The sequence below is a fragment of the Salvelinus namaycush genome, chromosome 14 (assembly GCF_016432855.1).
Source record: "Salvelinus namaycush isolate Seneca chromosome 14, SaNama_1.0, whole genome shotgun sequence".
Classification (NCBI taxonomy): domain Eukaryota; kingdom Metazoa; phylum Chordata; class Actinopteri; order Salmoniformes; family Salmonidae; genus Salvelinus; species Salvelinus namaycush.
Genome location: NC_052320.1, coordinates 24,293,530 through 24,313,925, shown reverse-complemented (window position 1 = coordinate 24,313,925; position 20,396 = coordinate 24,293,530). Strand labels below are relative to the sequence as shown.

The 20,396-nt window shown below is 42.6% G+C and overlaps 1 protein-coding gene across 1 annotated transcript in view; it reads right to left on the bottom strand.

Moving 5' to 3' along the window:
- Positions 1-20,396, bottom strand: part of clstn1 (calsyntenin 1) — a 71,357-nt gene that overhangs the window by 33,668 nt on the left and 17,293 nt on the right. Inside the window, exon 2 of the mRNA XM_039008261.1 lies at positions 303-425. Within this exon, the coding sequence (XP_038864189.1) occupies positions 303-425 (123 nt within the window). The remainder of the gene's footprint in view (positions 1-302; positions 426-20,396) is intronic.

The window sequence follows — 20,396 nt, the reverse complement described above, 5'->3', positions numbered from 1 at the left end:
GTGTAGCTACTGCATCCCCGATTCGCTACTGAAAAGTCTCTGAAGAGCAAAGCAGCATGAGTAACCAATGAAAACCAATAAATTATAACATCTTTGTGACTGCTCGCTATCAAACCACTGACTTGCAGCATTGTACACCTGGAATTTTGGCAAATGATTCAATCTAATATATCTGTAATGGTTATATTTGTTCTCCTCGCCTTATGGTAAACGAAAGGAGAGAAAAAACAGAATCCATGAATCGAGGGGTTCAGAGAAAATGACCTATCAGGATAGTGTTGAAGAAAAAGCTCATCTCTCACCTGCGTAGCGCAGTGGGGCGTCTTTGTCCAGGGCGATAAGTGGAGGGTCCAGAAGTACTTTGTCGTCATTTTCTGTTACGATGCCATGATACGTCGTCTCGATCCATGGCTTGTGCTTATTAACTATAGAAGAGAGAAAGAGACAAAATTAGCTCCCATGCATTTTCATAAGAAAAACATCCAGGGTTTTGAAGCACCTGATTCTGGGACAGAGGGCAAATTAAAAGTAGAGCGGCCTGACCCGATACTTGAAACTATAGGACTACTGTGGGCCGTTCTCCCAATCATCTATTCCTGAACTGGCCCACTTGAAGACATTCCAGCAATCAGCCAGCCTTCAAGCACAGGATTCTCTAAACACCTTCAGCTGGGCAGAGATACTGAGAGAGACCGAGACAGAGATTTCCCTCAGACTACACAGACCCACAAAGAATTTAAAAACAAATCCAATTTTGATATACTCCCACATCTATTAGGTGAAATACCACAGTAGCAAGATTTGTGACCTGTTGCCACAAGAAAAGGGCAACCAGTGAAGCAAACACCATTGTAAATACAAACAATATTTATGTCTATTTATTTTCTCTTCCGTACTTCAACTGTTTGCACATTGTTACAAGACAGTACATAGCCAGTAATATAACATTTAAAATGTCTCAGTTCTTTTGAAACGTTTGCAAATGTAATATTTACTGTTAATTTCTGATTGTTTATGCCACTTTTATTTATTAACAATTCAACTTGCTTTGGAAATGTAAACATGTTTTGCATGCCAATAAAGCCCTTTGAATTAAGAGAGCGAGAGCACATAGGGCTCAAACAATGTACCTTAAATTAAAACTTTCACAAGTTAAAGTCTATAGTTTTAGACTGCACCTTGCCTTCTGGGAGTTTCTACCACCCACCTACACCTCTGTCATGGCCCCGTAAACAAAGTCTGCTCATGCTTGGCTACACAATTCATGTATTTTTCTGAAAGACATCAACGTATTGCGCAAAGGGACTTGCAGCAAATCTAGAGGTGCTGACACAGTTTCTTCCAATTGAAGCCAAATTCTTCAGCAAAGAGCACCAAAGCCAGGTGGGGGTGCACCGCTCATTGCCCGCTTATGCCAAGTAATGGTAGGGGAAACATTGACTCAGCCACACTAAGTGGATGAGGTTTGACAGCATTGTCATCGGGCCAATGACTCCTGCAGCTTGAGTCCCAGCAGAAACTGTGTGGACCAGCAGTCTGGCTCATTAGAGCTTTGTGCTCTAGTCTGTTGGCCCGGGACACGGCCCCAGCTGCAGACAGGATTCACTTTTAGCTGGCGGCTACAGAAAAAGCTGCAGTGACTGACACATTTGGGCTGGATTAGAAACCTGTGTTGATGCGAGCAAGGGATAGTGGAATCGCACTCTCAAAGTAAATATGGAGCCACTCCTGAATCAGCAGATTGACTAGCTCGGTGTTGGTGATGTCAACACTGACACCGATGACTGTGTCCGACTCTGACAGAGACGGGCATGGGGCATGATAAGAAATACGGTAAGCTGACCAGGCATGTGTTGTCTGTTGGGATCCTGAGAGAGCGGTAATAGATGAATTGATCTGACAGGAAGACGGCAAAATAAGGAACTCAAAACAATATACACGGTATATACACGGTACCATTTGTATATAGCCTCGCTACTGTTATTTTACTGCTGCTCTTAAATAAATCAAAAATCTCAATGTTTATTATTTTTTTTACTTATCTATTTTTACTTAACACTTATTTTTCTTAAAACTGCATTGTTGGTTAAGGGCTTGTAAGTAAGCATTTCACTAAGGTCTACACCTGTTGTATTCAGCGCATTTGACAAATACAATTTTATGTTGAACTAAAGTTCAAATGTCCTGACCTCAGAATGACCCATTGAGCCAGTCTTGTGGCTACATTCTGCTTATAGTAACAGCTTAATCAAAGGACCAAATCATAGGTTGCCCATAAAAGATAAACAAACCAAACACTATGCTTCTTTTCAAGGTAGTTCAAAGTAGCAGTTTATCTATGCCTCGTGAAAATGTGTCAATAGAGGACCATGAAAGCCTGCAAGTTACATCTACCTACCTACATTTTGTATGTGGCCTAGACTGGCAAATCCCATTAGCCATCTAAAATTTAACACAATTTTCCTTTTACATTTTCTCCTGTGCCAACATTTGGTTGTGCTTAGTAATTGTGGATTGGGAAACAACCATTACATGTTTCTATTACTAACACTCATTCTCAAGGAAATCATGTAGTAAAGAGACATTACTTGCTGAAAGACAACAAATATATGTCTTCCCTTTATATAAACACATAAAAATATCCAATTACATGACACCCGAGCTCTTGGTGCTGTATATTCTTTACATTCTGCCATACAATTTTAGGGTTATAAATTCCTGTTGTATTTGTTATTTGTTGTTGAGCTATTCAACCTTAGGCACCTGAATGAGACTGCACTGAAATACTGAATGGTTTCCTGTTCAAGAGATACACTACATGGACAAAAGTATGTATGTTGAACATCTCATTCCAAAATCATGGCCATTAATATCGAGTTGGTCCCCCATTTGCTGCTTTAACAGCCTCCTTCGTCTGGGAAGGCTTTCCACTAGATGTTGGAACATTACTGTGGGGACTTGGTTCCCTTCAGCCACAAGAGCATTAGTGAGGTCAGGCACTGATGTTGGGCGATTAGGCCTGTCTCACAGTCAGCGTTCCAATTCATCCCAAAGGTGTTTGATGGGAGGGCTCTGTGCAGATCAGTCAAGTTCTCTGACACTGATCTCGACAAACCATTTCTATATGGACCTCGCTTAGTGCACGGGGGCATTGTCATGCTGAAACTGGAAAGGGCATTCTCTAAACTGTTGCCACAAAGAATAGTTTAGAATGTCATTGTATGTGGTAGCGTTAAGATTTCCCTCATCTGGAGCTAAGGGGCCTAGCCCGAACCATGAAAAACAGCCACAGACCATTATTCCTCCTTCACCAAAATTCACATTTGGCACTATGCATTCGGGCAGGTAGCGTTCTCCTGGCATCTGCCGAAGCCAGATTCGTCCGTCGGACTGCCAGATGGTGAAACGCGATTCATCACCCCAGAGAACACGTTTCCACTGTGCCAGAGTGCAAAGGCGGCGAGCTTTACACCACTCCAGCCGACGCTTGGCATTGCTCATGGTGATCTTCGGCTTGTGTGCGGTTGCTCGATCATGGAAACCCATTTCATGACGTTTTTTAAGCGCTACGCGCTTCAGCGGTCCTGTTCTGTGAGCTTGTGGGGCCTACTACTCCGCGGCTGAGCCGTTGTTGCTCCTAGACATTTCCACTTAACAATAACAGCAGGGCAGCTATAGCAGGGCTGAAATTGGACAAACTGACTTATTGGAATGATGGCATCCTATGACGGTGCCACATTGAAAATCACTGAGCTATTCAGTATTTTTATTTTTATTTTCACCTATATTTAACCTGGTTTAACCTGCGACCTGGCCAAGATAAAGCAAAGCAGTGTGACACAGACAACAACACAGAGTTACACATGGAGTAAACAATAAACAAGCCAATAACACAATAAACAAGTCAATGACACAGTAGAAAAAAGAAAGTCTATATACAGTGTGTGCAAAAGGCATGAGGAGGTAGGCAATAAATAGGCCATAGGAGCGAATAATTACAATTTAGCAGATTAACACTGGAGTGATAAATGAGCAGATGATGATGTGCAAGTAGAGATACTGGTGTGCAAAAGAGCAGAAAAGTAAATAAAATAAAAACAGTATGGGGATGAGGTAGGTAGATTGGGTGGGCTATTTACAGATGGACTATGTACAGCTGCAGCGATCGGTTAGCTGCTCAGATAGTTGATGTTTAAAGTTGGTGAGGGAAATAAAAGTCTCCAACTTCAGCGATTTTTGCAATTCGTTCCAGTCACTGGCAGCAGAGAACTGGAAGGATAGGTGGCCAAATGAGGTGTTGGCTTTGGGGATTATCAGTGAGATATACCTGCTGGAACGTGTGCTACGGGTGGGTGTTGTTATCATGACCAGTGAACTGAGATAAGGCGGAGCTTTACCTAGCATAGACTTAGATGACCTGGAGCCAGTGGGTCTGGCGACGAGAATGTAGCGAGGGCCAGCAGACTAGAGCATACAGGTCGCAGTGGTGGGTGGTATAAGGTGATTTGGTAACAAAACGGATGGCACTGTGATAGACTGCATCCAGTTTGCTGAGTAGAGTGTTGGAAGCTATTTTGTAGATGACATAGCCGAAGTCGAGGATCGGTAGGATAGTCAGTTTTACTAGGGTAAGTTTGGCAGCGTGAGTGAAGGAGGCTTTGTTGCGAAATAGAAAGCCGATTCTAGATTTGATTTTGGATTGGAGATGTTTAATATGAGTCTGGAAGGAGAGTTTACAGTCTAGCCAGACACCTAGGTATTTGTAGTTGTCCACATATTCTAGGTCGGAACTGTCCAGGGTGGTGATGCTAGTCGGGCGGGCGGGTGCGGGCAGCGAACGGTTGAAAAGCATGCATTTGGTTTTACTAGCGTTTAAGAGCAGTTGGAGGCCATGGAAGGAGTGTTGTATGGCATTGAAGCTCGTTTGGAGGTTAGTTAACACAGTGTCCAAGGAAGGGCCAGAAGTATACAGAATGGTGTCGTCTGCGTAGAGGTGGATCAGGGAATCGCCCGCAGCAAGAGCGACATCATTGAAATATACAGAGAAAAGAGTCGGCCCGAGAATTGAACCCTGTGGTACCGCCATAGAGACTGCCAGAGGTCCGGACAACATGCCCTCCGATTTGACACACTGAACTCTATCAGAGAAGTAGTTGGTGAACCAGGCGAGACAGTCATTAGAAAAACCAAGGCTATTGAGTCTGCCAATAAGAATGCGGTGATTGACAGAGTCGAAAGCCTTGGCCAGGTCGATGAAGACAGCTGCACAGTACTGTCTTTTATCGATGGCGGTTATGATATCGTTTAGTACCTTGAGCGTGGCTGAGGTGCACCCGTGACCGGCTCGGAAGCCGGATTGCACAGCGGAGAAGGTACGGTGGGATTCGAAATGGTCAGTGATCTGTTTATTAACTTGGCTTTCGAAGACTTTAGATAGGCAGGGCAGGATGGATATACTGTAGGTCTGTAACAGTTTGGGTCTAGGGTGTCACCCCCTTTGAAGAGGGGGATGACCGCGGCAGCTTTCCAATCTTTGGGGATCTCAGACGATACGAAAGAGGTTGAACAGGCTGGTAATAGGGGTTGCAACAATGGCGGCGGACAGTTTTAGAAAGAGAGGGTCCAGATTGTCTAGCCCAGCTGATTTGTACGGGTCCAGGTTTTGCAGCTCTTTCAGAACATCTGCTGTCTGGATTTGGGTGAAGGAGAAGCTGGGGAGGCTTGGGCGAGTAGCTACAGGGGAGGCGGAGCTGTTGGCCGGGGTTGGAGTAGCCAGGAGGAAGGCATGGCCAGCCGTTGAGAAATGCTTGTTGAAGTTTTCGATTATCATGGATTTATCAGTGGTGACCGTGTTACCTAGCCTCAGTGCAGTGGGCAGCTGGGAGGTGGTGCTCTTGTTCTCCATGGACTTTACAGTGTCCCAAAACATTTTGGAGTTAGAGCTACAGGATGCGAATTTCTGCTTGAAAAAGCTAACCTTTGCTTTCCTGACTGACTGCGTGTATTGGTTCCTGACTTCCTTGAGCAGTTGCATATCGCGGGGACTATTCGATGCTATTGCAGTCCGCCACAGGATGTTTTTGTGCTGGTCAAGGGCAGTCAGGTCTGGAGTGAACCAAGGGCTATATCTGTTCTTAGTTCTGCATTTTTTTGAACGGGGCATGCTTATCTATGATGGTGAGGAAATTACTTTTAAAGAATGACCAGGCATCCTCAACTGACGGGATTAGGTCGATATCCTTCCAGGATACCCGGGCCAGGTCGATTAGAAAGGCCTGCTCGCAGAAGTGTTTTAGGGAGCGTTTGACAGTGATGAGGGGTGGTCGTTTGACCGCGGACCCATAGCGGATACAAGCAATGAGGCAGTGATCGCTGAGATCCTGATTGAAAACAGCGGAGGTGTATTTGGAGGGCAAGTTGGTCAGGATAATGTCTATGAGGGTGCCCATGTTTACGGATTTAGGGTTGTACCTGGTGGGTTCCTTGATGATTTGTGTGAGATTGAGGGCATCTAGCTTAGATTGTAGGACTGCCGGGGTGTTAAGCATATCCCAGTTTAGGTCACCTAACAGAACGAACTCTGAAGCTAGATGGGGGGCGATCAATTCACAAATGGTGTCCAGGGCACAGCTGGGAGCGGAGGGGGGCCGGGCCGATAGCAGGCGGCAACAGTAAGAGACTTAGTTCTGGAGAGGTACATTTTAAAAATTAGAAGTTCAAACTGTTTGGGTATTGACCTGGAAAGTATGACAGAACTTTGCAGGCTATCTCTGCAGTAGATTGCAACTCCTCCCCCTTTGGCAGTTCTATCTTGACGGAAAATGTTGTAGCTGGGTATGGAAATCTCAGAATTGTTGGTGGCCTTCCTAAGCCAGGATTCAGACACGGCTAGGACATCAGGGTTGGCGGAGTGTGCTAAAGCAGTGAGTGAAGCAAACTTAGGGAGGAGGCTTCTGATGTTGACATGCATGAAACCAAGGTTTTTTATATCACAGAAGTCAACAAATGAGGGTGCCTGGGGACACGCAGGGCCTGGGTTTACCGCCACATCACCCGAGGAACAGAGGAGGAGTAGGATGAGCGTACGGCTAAAGGCTATCAAAACTGGTCGCCTAGAGCGTTGGGGACAAAGAATAAAAGGAGCTAGATTCAGGGCAAAATGTGCAGACAGGAGTATGGTGGGGTGCGGGTACAGCGGAGGTAAGCCCAGGCACTGAGTGATGATAAGAGAATGGGCCGATCTACTGTCAATGTTTGTCTATGGAGATTGCATGGCCGTGTGCTCAATAGTATACACCTGTCAGCAACGGGTGTGGCTGAAATAGCCGAAATCCACTCATTTGAAGTGGTGTCCACATACTTTTGTCATGTAGTGTACCTCCGGATTACATAAAAGACATGTAGGCTACAACTTTGGAATAACTTGAATAATTAAGTACAACTAAGTAGCCATGATGATATGACAGGATAGACTAAGTAATGTGTTAAATTATATCATGTCACTTTGTAAAATATTATTTTTACTATCACGTAATCCATATATACCCTCATTACAGCCCTAATATCCGTTTCATATTTTGATAATACTTTGAGACATTTGATAAGATCAATTTAGCTATTACTTTATATTCACCCTCTCTCTCTAGTCATATGAAAAACCAAATGGAAAATCCCAGAGCATATACACAGAGTATAACTCCCCCACTGCCTCAAATCGTCGGGGAATGGACTCTACAAGGTGTCGAAAGCGTTCCACAGGGATACTGACTGGAAGTCAACCGATTAAATCGTCATGGCCGATTAATTAGGGCTGATTTCAAGTTGCTAGCTGGCATTAAACTTATCTTATAAAAAACAAATCAATCTTAAATAATCACTAGTTAACTACACATGGTTGATGATATTACTAGTTTAACTAGCTTGTCCTGTGTTGCAAATAATCAATGTGGTGCCTGTTAATTTATCATCGAATCACAGCCTACTTCGCCAAACGGGTGATGATTTAACAAGCTCATTCGCATAAAAAACACTGTCGTTGCACCAATGTACCTAACCATAAACATCAATGCCTTTCTTAAAATCAATACACAAGTATATATTTTTAAACCTGCATATTTAGTTAAAAGAAATTCATGTTAGCTGGCAATATTAACTCGGGAAATTGTGTCACTTCTCTTGTGTTCTGTGCAAGCAGAGTCAGGGTATATGCAGCAGTTTGGGCCGCCTGGCTCGTTGCGAACTGTGTGAAGACCATTTCTTCCTAACAAAGACCGTAGTTAATTTACATAATTATGACATAACATTTAAGGTTGTGCAATGTAACAGCAATATTTAGACTTATGGATGCCACACGTTCGATAAAATATGGAACGGTTCCGTATTTCACTGGAAGAATTAACGTTTTGTTTTCGAAATGATAGTTTCCGGATTTGACCATATTAATAACCAAAGGCTCATATTTCTGTGTGTTTATTATATTATAATTAAGTCTATGATTTGATATTTGATAGAGCAGTCTGACTGGCAATACTAAAGTGCCTATAAGAACATCCAATAGTCAAAGGTATATGAAACACAAATGGTATAGAGAGAAATAGTCCTATAATAACTACAACCTAAAACTTCTTAACTGGGAATATTGAATACTCCTGTTAAAAGGAACCATCACCTTTCATATGTCCTCATGTTCTGAGCAAGGAACTTAAACGTTAGCTTTTTTACATGGCACTTATTGCACTTTTACTTTCTTCTCCAACACTGTGTTTTTGCATTATTTAAAACAAATTGAACATGTTTCATTATTTATTTGAGACTAAATGTATTTTTATTTATGTATTATATTAAGTTAAAATAAAAGTGTTCATTCATTATTGTTGTAATTGTCATTATTACAAATATATATATATAAATAAAAATATATAAAATTAAAAATATTTTTTTTCAATTAAAATCGGCCACCTAATCAATATCGGCTTTTTTTGGTCCTCCATTAAATCAGTATCGGTAAGGGCGTTGAAAAATCATAATCGGTCGACCTCTAATACTGACCCATGTTGACTCCAATACTTCCTACAGTTGTGTCAAGTTGGCTGGATGTCCTTTGTTGAGTGTGAAAAACCCAGCAGCATTGCAGATCTTCATATAAATCAGTACGCCTGGCTCCTTCTACAATACCCAGTTCAAAAAGGCACATACATATTTTGTCTTGCCAATTCACCATCTGAATGGCACACATACACAATTCATGTCGCAATTGTCTTATGGCTTAAAATCATTTTTTAACCCGTCTCCTCCCCTTCATCTACACTAATAAATGACATCAATAAGGGAACATAGCTTTCACCTGGATTCACCTGGTCAGTCTGTCATGGAAAGAGTAGGTGTTCTTAATAATCTGTATACACAATGTGTAATCTAAATATATGGCTCTGGGAGACCTAATGGGGTTTTTGAGGGCTTGCAGTGTTGGGCTCTTTCTGTGAATCAGAATGGATGGAGCACCGAAAATGCCTTAACAGCATGTCTCACATGACCTGAAGTGTGGTGGTTGTCTATAGACAGATTGCAAGACCAGACTACCTCGATAAGCTGCTTTAAGTCTCCACAGAATCTCAACCCAACAGAGGGATAAAGTTAGGTCACATCCGTGGGCAAGCTGCTTTTCCAATGATCAACCACACCATAACTTGGAACAGCCTAATGTTTGAGTGTCCTAACTACATGGAATAACCTTATATATCACAGCACTACGCCATTCTTTCTAGTATGTGAAGCACTACTGCTATCAAATGAATTATATATGTCTTGTGTAAACAACTACAGTGTTTCTCCTGGGCACACTTATGTTTCACTTCAACAATATAACATAAGTTCACTTCATCAGCTGGGCCAGAATGTACAAACCAGCAAGCAATCTACCCTATTTGCCAGCCCACTGGTACAGATACAGCAGAACATGGTCATTCACAAGCTAACCATCTCTGGCAGTGTTATTGAACCTTGTATCAAGTTGCTCTGCAATGTGTGAGAGATATGAGTCATACATGTGAAAGGGGCATGTGGTGACTTACAGTGAGATGAGATAGTAATTGCCTGAATAAAGAACAATAAAATACTGAGCTTTGCTCACAATCCATCTAACCATCCTACAGCTAAGACTAGAGTAAAAAGAAAAAGAGATGTCGAGGTTAGGATTTTTTATATTCAGAGGAGTTGATAGTTACTATTTCAGCCAAGAATGAGAAAGTCAAAGGAGACTCTTTCCCCTCTAAACAAGTGGCAACCTAAAATGTGGAAACGTTCCCTCTCTTTGAAAACGGGCCATGACTCTCCACGCTATGTCATTGAAAACTAGTTTCAATCTCACACACACACACAGCTTCTATCAAATTTGCTGAAGCTAAAACAATCCCATTTAAAGTGAAATTCAACACATCGTTTAGTGCACGCCGTGTGAAATTGATGTTAAGTCCCTTAAATCACCTGATTTACTTAAAAGGCACATCCAGGTATGACATGGCACATGTGGGGGGTGGGCCTTTACTATTTTCTCCTCCATTGTTTGTACAAGCAAGGGGGAGGTCGATTACATCAAATTAGACTGTCAGAGCAACTCCTCGAATGGCCTATTTCTTGAAGTCAGAATTTTTGTCTAAAAAGGGGTGAACTAATTGATGTAACCTCTGTTTCCTTCCTCCTCATTAGGAAATGCGACTGAGAACGAGATTTGGGTCTTGGGGGTGTGCTTTGATGTGGGTGTCTCTTGAGTGTTCGCACGTGGGAAGCGTTTGCACATTCACTCTGACAAAGTACACAGTTACAGTCACTCACCCTTCTAGATAACTTGAAACAGTCTAACTAGGTAATGTGTCTGGAAGTAGCCTTTTTTCGCAAATTAGCTTCATTCCACTGCTGTGGGACCGTGGCAAAATTGGTTGGACTTCGGATAGCCCATCTGTGGGGCTAGTTAGGGACCGTCAATAAATTATGCAATGTAAATGGAACAATATTTTCATGTTAAACACCTTTTAGTTCATTAAACGCTTTCAATAATTTATAGTTGGTTTGAGGTTAAGTCATTGAAATTTTTAACTATTGTAATATATTGTCCATTGAGTAATTTACAGATGTCCATAACTAGCCCCAGAGGGATATCCAAAATCAAACCTAATGTACCACCGGCATTACAATCGTGTTGCGTGCAGCTTCGTGCCAAATTAAAGATTACTTGGGTGCTGCCAGCTGTGGGCAGGATTGAAATAAAACTAACCCAAGGAAAACTGTGGCGTACATTTTATTCCATGGCATACTATTTTTTATAATCATCTCGCAAATCTCAGTTTTGGACGAGACTGAGTTTATAACCAAAATTATCCCATTTACACTTTGTAGTACATTTTTACACTATAACAAATGTTTCAGGCTCATATCGATGCCACATTGGTTGAAAGCGGCCTGAGAAGTTGGCTTTTCGGTTCAGCTGCGCTTTAAGTGTGTGTAAATTACTGTACACTTGGGATATTGTTTTAAAAAAGGAAACATATTAAAATCTCTGGAGTGCGAAATCTGTTGTGCAGTGGCGGTGAAGATCGACACCATGTGACAGCAAGAACAACATCCAAATTGAGCCCCAATTTGCACAAATGAGGCAGTTATTTCACTTCCTGATGTTAGCTACTAATTGGACCATTTCAAATTATTTGTGTCTGTAGCCTGCTAGCGCTAATGGTCTGTTATTACCACAGAGTTTTAATACCCAGTTCCAACAGGCCAATACTTCCGGGAAAGCCTTGCCAAGCAGCTTCAAAAGACCAGACTGGGGTTTTGGGTTTGGAAAATCAATGGGAGAAGAGAACAATTATTCCTTAGTTGTTAAAAAAAGGTTAATCTCAACTTCGATACTTTCAAAAGACAGCTAAAAATCGTTTTTCAACCACTCCACAAATTTCTTGTTAACAAACTATAGTTTTGGCAAGTCGGTTAGGACATCTACTTTGTGCATGACACAAGTCATTTTGCCAACAATTGTTTACAGACAGATTATTTCACTTAGAAGTCACTGTATCACAATTACAGTGGGTCAGAGGTTTACATACTCTAAGTTGACTGTGCCCTTAAACAGATTGGAATATTCTAGAAAATTATGTCATGGCTTTAGAAGCTTCTGATGGGCTAATTGACATCATTTGAGTCAATTGGAGGTGTACCTGTGGATGTATTTCAAGGCCTACCTTCAAACTCAGTGCCTCTTTGCTTGACATCATGGGAAAATCAAAAGAAATCAGCCAAGACCTCAGATAAAAAATTGTAGACCTCCACAAGTCTGGTTCTTCCTTAGGAGTAATGTCCAAACTCCTGAAGGTACCACATTAAACTGTACAAACAATAGTACGCAAGTATAAACACCATGGGACCACGCAGCTGTCCTACTGCTCAGGAAGGAGACGTGTTCTGTCTCATAGAGATGAACGTACTTTGGTGCGAAAAGTGCAAATCAATCCCAGAACAATAGCAAGGTGCTGGAGGAAACAGGTACAAAAGTATCTATATCCACAGTAAAACGAGTCCTATATCGACATACCTGAAAGGCCGCTCAGCAAGGAAAAAGCCACTGCTCCAAAACCGCCATAAAAAGCCAGACTACAGTTTGCAACTGCACATGGGGACAAAGATCATACTTTTTGGAGAAATGTCCTCTGGTCTGATGAAACAAAAATAGAACTGTTTGGCCATAATGACCATTGTTATGTTTGGAGAAAAAGGGGGGAGGCAGGCAAGCCGAAGAACACCATCCCAACCGTTAAGCACAGGGGTGGCAGCATCATGTTGTGGGGGTGCTTTGTTGCAGGAGGGACTGGTGCACTTCACAAAATAGATGGCATCATGAGGATGGACAATTATGTGGATATATTGAAGCAACATCTCAAGACATCAGTCAGGAACTTAAAGCTTGTTCGCAAATGGGTCTTCCAAATGGACAATGACCCCAAGCATACTTCCAAAGTTGTGGCAAAATGGCTTGAGGACAACGAAGTCAAGGTATTGGAGTGGCCATCACAAAGTCCTGACCTCAATCCTATAGAAAATTTGTGGGCGGAACTGAAAAAGCATGTGCAAGCAAGGAGGCCTACAAACCCGACTCAGTTACACCAGCTCTGTCAGGAGGAACGGGCCAAATTTCACCCAACTTATTTTGGGAAGCTTGTGGAAGTCTAACTTGGGTCAAACGTTTCGGGTAAACAATTTAAAGGCAATGCTACCAAATACTAATTGAGTGTATGTAAACTTCTGACCCACTGGGAATGTGATGAAAGAAATAAAAGCTGAAATAAATCATTCTCTCTACTATTATTCTGACATTTCACATTCTTAAAATAAAGTGGGGATCCTAACTGACCTAAGACAGGGCATTTTTACTAGGATTAAATGTCAGGAATTGTGTATTTGGCTAAGATGTATGTAAACTTCCGACTTCAACTGTAGATTTAGTTAAAGTGACTATGCATAGATGATAAACAGAGTAGCGTAAAGGAGGGGTTGGGGGGGAGTGGCGGGACACAATACAAATAGTCTGGGTAGCCATTTGATTACCTGTTCAGGAGTCTTATGGCTTGGGAGTAAAAGCTGTTGAGAAGCCTTATGGTTCTAGACTTTGCACTCCGGTACCACTTGCCATGTGGTAGCAGAGAGAACAGTCTATGACTGGGGTGGCTGGGGTCTGACAATTTTTAGGGCCTTCCTCTGATAGCACCTGGTGTAGAGGTCCTGGATGGCAGGCAGCTTAGCCCCAGTGATGTACTGGGCCGTTCGTACTACCCTCTGTAGTGCCTTGTGGTCGGAGGCCGAGCAGTTGCCATAACAGGCAGTGATGCAACCAGTCAGGATGCTCTCAATGTTGCAGAACCTTTTCAGTCTCCTGAGAGGGAATAGGTTTTATCGTGTCCTCTTCACGACTCCTTGGTGTGCTTGGACCATGTTAGTTTGTTGGTGATGTGGACACCAAGGAACTTGAAGCTCTCAACCAGCTCCACTGCAGCCCCGTCGATGAGAATGGGGGCATGCTCAGTCCTCCTTTTCCTGTAGTCCACAATCATCTCCTTTGTCTTGATCACGATGAGGGAGAGGTTGTTATTCTGGCACCACCCAGCCAGGTTTCTGACCTCCTCCCTATAGGCTGTCTCGTCGTTGTCGGTGATCAGGCTTACCACTGTTGTGTCGTCTGCAAACTTAATGATGGTGTTGGAGTCGTGCCTGGCCATGCAGTCATGGGTGAACAAGGAGTACAGGAGGGGACTGAACACCCACCCCTGAGGGGCTCCAGTGTTGAGGATCAGCGTGGCAGATGTGTTGCTACCTACTCTCACCACCTTCGGGGCGGCCTGTCAGGAAGTCCCGGATCCAGTTGCAGAGGGAGGTGTTTTGTCCCAGGATCCTTAGCTTAGTGATGAGCTTTGAGGGCACTATGTGTTGAATGCTGAGCTGTAGTCAATGAATAGCATTCTCACGTAGGTGTTCCTTTTGTCCAGGTGGGAAAGGGCAGTGTGGAGTGCAATAGAGATTACATCATCCGTGGATCTGTTTGAGCGGTATGCGAATTGGAGTGGGTCTAGGGTTTCTGGGATAATGGTGTTAATGTGGGCCATTGCCAGCCTTTCAAAGCACTTCGTGGCTACGAACATGAGAATAGTATAATATATTTGACTCAATCATTGAAATGGGTGAGCCTGTCTCTGACACCAACAGGTCAAACCTCGGATAGAAGGAGAAGAGGGACACTCAAGTCATTTTTCTCAGGCAGTCTGCAGCGATATTTAGATTTTGTTGAAGCAAGAGAGGAGAAGCCGGTCTCACATAAGTGGGTAGAATGAAAGATTAACGTCTTCACTGCCATCTGGCTGAGTAACGGGTATTGTCCACTGCTGACCAGCCAGAATGTGGAAAGGCGCATCTCATTAAAACGAGCGCGCAAGCCTTGGTCACAGGACAGTTCCAATAGTTTATCCTCAAGAACTGGTGTCAAGATGTGAGTCTCTTCAGTGCTGGTGAATGGATTACGCATCCACTGCTTTCCCGGGCATGGATCACATTGTGAAGGAAAGTAATCCTCGATTTTAAGCAGTTTGAGAGTTTGGCTCAGATATAACCCCATTAATTTACGCATTACCGACATCAGCCAGAGTTGAGAAAAGGGGGAACATGTCGAAAATGCCTCTATCCACCAATTTTTTCATGCCGAATCAACTAATTTGAAGGGGTGTCCACATACTTGTGTGTGTGTGTGTGTGTGTGAGCGCACACACACACACACACACACACACACACACACACACACACACACACACACACACACACACACACACACACACACACACACACACACACACACACACACACACACACACACACAGTGCATTCAGAAAGTATTCAGAACCCTTGACTTTTTCCACATTTTGTTATGTTACAGCTAGGGATGCACGATATATTGGTGAGCATATCGGAATCGGACGGTATTAGCTAAAAATGCCAACATCGGCCCGATGTCTAGTTTAACGCCGATGTGCAAAACCGATGTCAAAGCTGACGTGCATACCTATATAACGTAAGTAGATGACGTAATATGCCACAGAAAAAAACAGTGCTACACAGAACAAAAGCAGAAAAATACTAAGCGCACACTTTCAACAACTAAACAAGTTCAAGTTGAGCAGTCATTTGAAAGGATAACATTTCAGCGAGACAACTCAAAGGCGAAACCCATTAACGCCAAGATAATGGAATTCATTGCCGTTGACAATCAGCTGTCCTCTGTCATGGATGATGTTGGCTTTCGCCGACCGGTCGAGCCCCCGGTACACGACTGACATTTGGACCAGCGATGTCAACCCCATGAGCATTATGAGCCTGACAACACAGTGGGTCGACGAGGATTTCGTACTGAGGAAAGAGGTATTGCATGCTCAAGAATGTGCTGGTTCTCATACCAATGCTGCCATTTCAACGGCATTTGAGAACATGTTTGAAACATGAACACTCCTAGCGCCATTCGAACAACTGACTCGAGAAATAAGCTAATCAACTGCATCTGCAGCAAACGTGTCATGGCATTGAAAACGCCTGCTCAACAAAACTGCAGACAGACCGTGGGGTTAAAACTTACAAAAGTACTCAAGGCTGTGAACAAGCGATTTGGTGGCATTCTCTCTGAGCCGCTTAACAGTGTCGCCACCATGCTCGATGCTAGGTACAAGGACCGCTACTTCGATGCAGACAAGAAACAGGGTTTACATGAAATGTTACAGACACAGCTGGACAAGATGGAAACAGACAATGAGGTAGAGAGGCCACAGACAGACAGAGCTGAAACTTCACTGCTTGACACGTATGATGAAATCCCAGTTGAGAATGAAACGACTGAACAAATGACCAACGTAACAGCACAGCAAGTAAGTGAAAGAAATAGGTTTTGATTATGTTTTACTGGTAATGGGGTTCATATGTAAATGCAAACAAATTAACTTTTCGGTCAGTGTGGTGTGTGTAACCTTTATTTAACTTCTTTGGGATAGGGGGCGGTATTTTGACGTCTGGATGAAAAGCACGCCCAAAGTAAATTGCCTGCTACTCAGGCCCAGAAGCTATAATATGCATATAATTGGTGGATTCGAATAGAAAACACTCTAAAGTTTCTAAAACTGTTAAAATAATGTCTGTGAGTATAACAGAGCTGAAATGGCAGGCGAAACCCAGAGGACAAACCATAAAATTAAAAAAAATCAGCATACCACTGATTTCAATGGCTGGCACTTTTATAATAGGGCGAAATCGTCCCCAAATGCAGTTCCTAGGGCTTCCACTAGATGTCAACAGTCTTTAGAAAGAGTTTCAGGCTGGTTTTTGGAAAAATGAGGGAGAAGCAGTCGTTTTTCTAAGGGCTCCCATTTTGGCTGTAGTGTTTCCAAGCGCATGGCCGAGATAGCGCGTTCTTTTTGTTTATCTCCGGTAAAGACAACGATTCTCCATCTTAAATTTTATTGTTTATTTGCGTATTAGGGTACCTAATGTTTGATTATAAACGTTGATTGACTTGTTTGGATAAGTTTATTGGTTACGTTTGGGATTCATTTTGTATGCATTTTGACAGAGGGAAAACGAGTGGATAATTGACTGAAACGCACCAGCTAAACTGAGTTTTTATGGATATAAAGAAGAACATTATCGAACAAAAGGACCATTTGTAATGTAACTGGGACCTTTTGGAGTGCCAACAGAAGAAGATCTTCAAAGGTAAGGCATATATTATATCGCTATTTCTGACTCCCTGGTTGAAAATGATTTGTTATGCTTTTGTATGATGGGGCTCTGTCCTCAGATAATCGCATGGTTTGCTTTCGCCGTAAAGCCTTTTTGAAATCTGACACCTTGGCTGGATTAACAACAATTTAATCTTTATTTTTTTGTATTGTACTTGTGATTTCATGAAAGTTTAATATTTCTGTAATTTAATTTGAATTTGGCGCTCTGTCATTTCACCGGATGTTGGCCAGGTAGGACACTACCGTCCCACCTATCCCAAAGAAGTTAACTAGGCAAGTCAGTTAAGAACAAATTCTCAGTTTACAATGACGGCCTACCCTGGCCAACGGTGGGCCAATTGTGCGCCGCCCAATCACTGCTGGATGTGATACAGCCTCGATTTGAACCAGGGACTGAAGTGACGGCTCTTGCACTGAGATGCAGTGCCTTAGAACGCTGTGCCACTCGGAAGCCCAAATAACTGTACTAGAATGCTTAAAAGGCCGCAAAAATGTTTAATATCGGTATCGTGTTTTTTTTTTTACAAGGAGAATGTCAGATATCGGTATTTGTCAAAAATGTAATATCGGTGCATCCCTAAGTACAGCCTTATTCTAAAATGGATTTAATAGTTTTTTTCCCCTTCATCAATCTACACACAATAACCTATAATGACAAAGCAAAAACTGTTTTTTATTAACTTTTGCAAATGTATTAAAAATAAAAAACAGAAATATCACATTTACATAAGTATTCAGACCCTTTACTCAGTACTTTGTTGAGGCATCTTTGGCAGCGATTACAGCCTCGACTCTTCTTGCGTATGACGCTACAAGCTTGGCACACCTGTATTTGAGGAGTTTTTACCATTCTTCTCTGCTGATCCTCTTGGCTGTGTGCTTAGGGTCGTTGTCCTGTTGGAAGATGAACCTTCGCACCAGTCTGAGGTCCTGAGCGCTCTGTTGCAGGTTTTCATCAAGGAGCTCTCTGTACTTAATCTTTCCCTCGATCCGGACTAGTCTCCCAGTCCCTGCTGCCACCACCATGCTTCACCGTAGGGATGGTGCCTGGTTTCCTCCAGACGTGACGCTTGGCATTCAGGTCAAAGAGTTCAATCTTGGTTTCATCAGACCAGAGAATCTTGTTTCTCATGGTCTGACAGTCCTCTAGGTGCCTTTTGGCAAACTCTAAGCAGGCTGTCATGTGCCTTTTACTGAGGGGTGGCTTCCGTCTGGCTACTCCACCATAAAGGCCTGATTGGTGGAGTGCTGCAGAGATGGATGTCCTTTTGGAAGGTTCTCCCTTCTCCACAGAGGTACTCTGGAGCGCTGTCTGAGTGACCATCGGTTTCTTGGTCACCTTCCTGACCAAGGCTCCCTTGATTGCTCAGTTTGGCCGGGCGGCCAGCTCTAGGAAGAATCTTTGCGGTTCCAAACTTCTTCCATTTAAGAATGATGGAGGCCACGGTGTTCTTGGGGATCTTCAATGCTGCAGATATCTTGTGGTAATCTTTACCAGATCGGTGCCTCGACACAATCCTGTCTCGGAGCTCAACGGACAATTCCTTCGACCTCATGGCTTGGTTTTTGCTCTGACATGCACTGTCAACTATGGGACCTTATATAGACAGGTATGTACCTTTCAAATTATGTCCAATCAATTGATTTTACCACAGGTGGACTAATCAAGTTTAAGAAACATCTCAAGGATGAACAATTGGGCGGCAGGTAGCCGAGTGGTAGAGCATTGGACTAGTAACCGAAAGGTTGCAAGATCGAATCCCCGAGCTGACAAGGTAAAATCTGTCGTCCTGCCCCGAACAAGGCAGTTAACCCAATGTTCCTAGGCCGTCATTGAAAATAAGAATTTGTTCTTAACTGACTTGCCTAGTTAAATAAAAATAAAAGCAATGGTAACAGGAGGCCCTGGAGCTCAATTTCTAGTTTTTCTAGTCTTATAGCAAAGGGTCAGCATACTAAAAACCTTCTGTTCTCTTCGGCATTAGGGGTATTGTGTATAGATTGATGAGGACAGTTGTTTATTTAATCAATTTTAGAATAAGGCTGTAACGTAATTATTTTTTGAAAAAGTCAAGGGGTATGAATACTTTCACGAATGCACTGTATGTATGTATATAGTTGTGTGTGTATATATATATATATATATATATATATATATATATATATATATATATATATATATATATATATATATATATAAAAATAAATAAAATAAAACACACACACCTATTTTATATATTGAGAGAGAAAAGGAGTTTCCTCCGAGGAGCCTCCACTGGTATAAAAACTTTAACCCATGATCTACTCAGCATTTTTCTAAATCTGCTATTCCCCCAAAAAACTGAGAACAAGCGGAACCCATGACCAAAGCATATCGTCTTACTGTTAGACAGACTTCTCTAAGTGCTTGGCAAGACAAAGACAATGCAATTGAGGCTAATTAAGTCAAACTAATGGGTCTAGGCCCTATTCATGGAGCCAGACAGATAAGATAATAAAATGGGGGTAAGGAGATGTGGATGGCTTAGAATCATTTAGATATGTGTATGATGTGCATGTGTAGGGGTTAACTAACTCGAAGCCAAGAGCGAGGAGGAATTCAGATCCAAACGGCTTGATGTGGCCTTCTGTGTCACAAAGACAAATCAATTTGCTTGCTTCAGCATTCCAGTGCACACTGGAGCACAACGTATTTGCCCTAGAAAGCATTTCACTGCACCTGCGATAATATGCACAAATCTGTGTACGCAACCAATAAACTTGAATTTGAAATAGCACAGCCACTTCCAGACAAGGCAATAACAGTGGGAAAACAGTCCACTAACCTTAGAGCATTCTGTGAGCCAATGCGGCTTGTCCTTGTGGACATAGAGATCCCTTAGGATGAATCCACTTTAAAGCCGCCCCAGCCCACCTGTTATGTGTGATATCAACCATATGTAGAGCCTGCAGTGGACATACACACTTGCATATGCAGTGCACAGGACACTACTGTACCTGGTATGCAATCCTGTTACCCATCATGTACATTAAACCTACAGACATCTAGGCCTAATCCTATAATGGGATGCTCCTGGGCTAATC